General features: G+C 41.4%; 2 protein-coding genes across 5 annotated transcripts in view; both read left to right on the top strand.

Moving 5' to 3' along the window:
* The first annotated feature begins 1,147 nt into the window (after window positions 1-1,147).
* On the top strand, window positions 1,148-3,912 carry LOC113586954 (uncharacterized). The gene is made up of 2 exons (XM_027025390.3): window positions 1,148-1,288; window positions 2,886-3,912. Exon 2 carries the CDS (start codon window positions 3,029-3,031, stop codon window positions 3,632-3,634), a length of 606 nt encoding a protein of 201 aa, XP_026881191.2. The 5' UTR covers window positions 1,148-1,288; window positions 2,886-3,028; the 3' UTR covers window positions 3,635-3,912.
* Window positions 3,913-4,647: 735 nt separating this feature from the next.
* The window catches only part of cacna1sa (calcium channel, voltage-dependent, L type, alpha 1S subunit, a), a 25,120-nt gene continuing 24,767 nt past the window's right edge, over window positions 4,648-5,000 (top strand). For all 4 annotated transcript variants that reach the window (XM_081705060.1, XM_027025432.3, XM_027025433.3 and 1 more), the window contains exon 1: window positions 4,648-4,972. In XM_081705060.1, the coding sequence (XP_081561186.1) occupies window positions 4,791-4,972 (182 nt within the window). In that variant the 5' untranslated portion in view covers window positions 4,648-4,790. The remainder of the gene's footprint in view (window positions 4,973-5,000) is intronic.

Below are 5,000 nucleotides of genomic sequence, written 5' to 3'. Positions count from 1 at the left end.
CAGTGGAGAGGAAGAAGGAGGTTATCTACAGCCTCATACTTCATCATGGCAAAGTGGTAGCCAAAGCTCTGCCTGCTCACATATATTGCAATGAGCTCCAGCAGAAATAAATACAGAATTCTGTTCCTTTAAAAACAAAAACAAAAAGTTAAAATCATATATGGACATTTGATTTGATATCTATACAGTCATTACTCATTATTTCAGTGTGTGTATGTGTGAATGTCTGTATACACTTTGGCAGAAGTCAGGAGTGTAAAATGTTTGTTTTGTCCATCTCAGCTCTAGTATGGGTGTATTACAAATGTAGTATGTCTAGTTTAATTATGCTATCATAATATCATTGTAATAATATGACTTTAGATTAAATGTAGTATATGTATTGAAGTATAGTATGACTTTATTGTTTTCTAGAGTATTTAATTTTAGTTTACATTTTATTTATATTATGACTAAATGTTGTATACTCTAGCGGTGTATGGCTTTAGTATGAGCGTGGTGTAGTATAGTATGGCTATATTCTGTTTGCTGTAGTAACTCTAGTGTGGTGTAGTGTGTGTGCTGTAGAATAGTATGATGTTAGTAAGGATATAGTATGTGTGCTGCAGTATTGCATGGGTGTGGGTGTAGTATGCATGATATAGTATAGTGTTGCTTTAGTATGGGTGCAGTATGTCAGCTCCAGTACAGTATATCATTAGTGTGGATGAAGAATGTGCTATAAAATATTGTGGCACTGGTGTATGATGTAAGCTGTTGTATAGTATGGAGTTATTGAGGGTGTATTATGTGTGTTGTAGTATAGTTTGGCATTAGTGTGGGTGTGGAGAGCAGCCCTTACAGCATCTAATGAGTGTTTGCTGCTGCCTCATTTCAGCCAGTCAACACTGAGCTGTAATTCCACCCTCTGAACCCAAAACACACTATCCATCACCCTTTACTTCCTGTGGTTCATTTCTCCTTTGAAATTTACAAGTACTGTAAGCATACACACACACACACACATACACACACACACACACACACACACACACACACACACACACACACACACACACATACACACACAAACACACACACATTCCTCTGAACAGTACACACCCCTGTTTGGGGTGGGGCTGCCTGAAGTAGTAAAGAGGAGATGTTCAGCTCACCTGCAGCAGTTGAACATCACTCAGGTGTGTGTGAATCACACAAGTGAAGAGGCTGTGGTTTTGACTGGATTTCCTGTGACCCTTCAACACCTCTCCATGGATTCCAGCAGTATATTCTACTCCGGGGCAGGCAGGTATGTGGCAGTATCCCCCATTCCCAATCACAACACACATCAGACATACAGCTCTAATTTAACACACTTCTATATCCTATAGATCAGGTAATTGTGTTTATGTAATAATGTGTAACAGCACAGTACTGTTTCAGTACTGTACTGTTTCAGTACAGTACTGCTGAGTACTATTGAGTTGACTGTCCAGTTCTCCTTATATTTGTGTTAGCCTCTGGTCTCACTGTCCCAAATGGTGTCCTGAAATGTATCCTGTTGTCTGGATCTTATCAATGTGAAATGGGTGCTTCCCTATCCTCTCTAGATTAGTATAGATTACTCCAAATCCACAGTGCATGACATAAATATTCACTTTTTGGATATTTGTGTATATTATTGCTGGAAAGTAATTATAAATTATTCACAAATATTAGCAAACATGACATCCTTTCTCCTACATATCCAGTGCATAATCAACTCTTTCCCAGAAGCCTAGTCTCTGATCATTATTGCTAACTTAGGTATTTCATTCTGTGTGTTGAAATAATAATGTAGCTCTCATTCATATGATTCTGGCATTGAGTAAAGAGAAAAGTCTTGAAGCTTCTGAAGTATTTCAGTAGATTTCAATCCCAGTCCAGGTCCAGAACGCCAAGCTCAGTCCACACACACACACACACACACACACACACACACACACACACACACACACACACACACACACATATATATATATATATATATATATATATATATATATATATATATATATATATATATGGATAGATAGATAGATCAGTCACAATAATCAGTCACAGTGAACTCATTCATTCAGTCAGTAGACTATTATGGTGATCCTAGGGTTGAGAACTGCCTAAAAATGCCTGATTTTGTCGGTTCCTCGGAATGCCATACATTCTTACATAGCTTATTGGTTAAGTTTTAATATTTAAGGACTAATGTTGAATCATGTACATGTGACTGTGAATCGCTTCAGAATGCCTTACAAGCGTGTTTTCTGGCAGTGGCCGTTGTGATGTGTTTAGGGAAGCCAGAAGGGGAATTCCACACCTGTCCTCCTTGTCATCTTTGAGAGAGAGAGAGAGAGAGAGAGAGAGAGAGAGAGAGAGAGAGAGAGAGAGAGAGAGAGAGAGAGAGAGAGAGAGAGAGAGATTATTGGGCGAAATCACGTTATTTACTTCCATTTTTAAATCTCAACGCTCTCTACAAAACCGCATTACAATATTGTGATTTTAAGAATCACTTACCTAGTCAGAACGTTTAAAACGTCGTGCCATTTGATAATACATACATATAATTAGGACTATTCGGGTGTAAAACCAATTCTTCTGTCGTTTTGTCACATTCTTATTGTTTAGTGCCAATTTTACAACGGAATCCTTTACAGCGACTAAATGTAAAACATGACACCCGCTGGTTTGCCATTTAAACTCAATATAAAAGTTCAGTGGCCAATGCTGAACGGCTTTCCATCTACAGAGGAAAAACGATTGTTACTCTTAACGAAATGTTTCATTCAAATGTTCATAAATAGTTTCAGGTTATAAAGCTTAACCCCGTGTTAAACAAGCCTCTGAGAACCTGTCTGTTTTTCTCGCAGCGTTTGGAAGAGGACATGAAAGCGTTTGATTGGCTGATTTTGTGGCGTTGTTGACCTGTTCTGGATTCACTCTGTGCAATTGCACAGCCTGATTCATTCCACAGACTTCATATTCGGAAGTGTTTCCACCTTAACTCCACACCATGGACGCTACCTTCTCCTACCCCTTCACCGGACGGTACTGCAACCTCCGGAAAAGCAACGTTCACTATGCTGTGTCTCCCTCTGGTGGCCATAAAGAAAGCCGCATCCATGCACAGCTGCACCCTGAGCATCTCAGTCACTCACTTCCGCTGCTCCTCTACCCGGGGAGAGTGGAACCTGGGTTTTACGATAGCTCGTATCGGAGCGCTCCGTCCCTCCTCCCCTACCTAGGGCCTTTCCATGGCCGATTTGGTGTTTACGAGTGTCCCTTCGAGCCGGCTTTCATTCAGAAACGAAATGAGAGGGAACGCCAGCGCGTGAAGTGTGTGAACCAAGGCTATGCGAAGCTGCGGGACCATCTGCCCGGTGGCACCACGGAAAAGCGAATGAGCAAAGTGGAAACACTGCGTGCTGCAATCCGCTATATAAAATACCTGCAGCTGCTGGTAGAGGGACGCGTGTCCGAGGGGGAACGGGAGTGTGAGGGATTACAGGACACAGACTACACAGCAGCTCACAATGAAGAGTTGTCTCCATCCTCTCTTTCAGGAACCTCATCTCCCACGCTCCACATCGAGGCGTCTTGGGGCTCCTCTGGAAGCTAGGGTGGTATCATATGACATTTAAAGGCCATCATGTATCAAAGGAAGAGGGACTGGATGAGGGCATAAGTATATTCACTGAATTTTAATGGCAAATAAATCAATTAACCACGAACTGCTAAGTGACACATGTGACACTGGACTATAAGTTCTTCACTTCTAGCTCTAACATGAAGGGCTCAGGCATCAGATCAGCAGCCTTAGCACCAGTTAAAGCAGTAAGACTTTGAAGGTCGGCTGAACCTTTTCTGACTGTTATGCTCTTGATAATGTTACATAAAAAAGATTTTTTCTCTTGTGGAAAAAGATGATCTCTTTTGGATTTGTATTTACATATCAGCAGCCCAACACCAGCAGATTAGGAAATTATAAAACATGATAGAACTATCAACTAAACATTCAAAGCACTTTAGAACACCAAATAAACATCAAATAAACACCTTTCAGAACACTGAATAAACATCAAATAAAAACCTTTCTAAACACTAAATAAACAACAAACAAATATGTTTCAGGAGGTTCACTTTAAGACAAAGTACAAAGTGTCCAGTTTTGTGCATGGTGTTAGTAGGTGCGGAGTTTCCTACACAACAGGCCAGTTCACTGACAAGATGCCTTCACAACCAGTAGGACTTCAGACAACAATGAGCCAACCAGAATCAATGATGAAATTCAGCAGCAAAGTGACAGCATAGCTCATTACCTCAGTAATCTATCAATGTATTGGTTTAATGATATATGAAGCCTATAGAATTATAATGGACCAAAGTAAACAAACAGTTCAGTAAAGACATTCTTCATTTTGATTCTCCTCTGGCCAACACACAAACATGCAAACATACCCACACACCAGAAAACCCTTCTGCTTCTCCCCTAATACTGAGTGACATGCATTGTATATCTATATTTGTTCTCTCAGCAAGGCAGCTGTTCTACTGTCCAACACCAAAGGCAGGAGGGAGGGAGAGAGAGAGAGAGAGAATATAGGCTGGTTCAGACCAGTTTAGTTTGACTGGTCTGAAGTGCTGTGGAGGGGATAGCGAGGGAGGGAGAGTGAAGTTCAGGCAGGAGCAGAGTGGAGCAGTTGTGCTGGGAGAAGTTCCAGGTGATTGAGGGTGTTCTAGCTGGTTTAGTGCTTGTGCCTGCTAGCAGTGGAGAGATGGAGACTGAGGCTCCCATAACCTCTTACATCATGGATGAGGAGACACTGAAGAGGAAGCAGAGAGAAAAGCTTAAGAAACTTCAGGCCACTGGTGGGAACCCTCGACCTGCTCGCTCACTCCTCTTCCTCACGCTGAAGAACCCTTTCCGTAAAGCGTGCATCAGTATCGTGGAGTGGAAGTATCCTTTACACATGCCAGATTGCCTC

The sequence above is a fragment of the Electrophorus electricus genome, chromosome 22 (genome assembly GCF_041902795.1).
Source record: "Electrophorus electricus isolate QZ-2024a chromosome 22, ASM4190279v1, whole genome shotgun sequence".
Taxonomy (NCBI): Eukaryota; Metazoa; Chordata; class Actinopteri; order Gymnotiformes; family Gymnotidae; genus Electrophorus; species Electrophorus electricus.
Note: the sequence above shows the minus strand (reverse complement) of the source record. Positions and strands in the feature narration are given on the sequence as shown.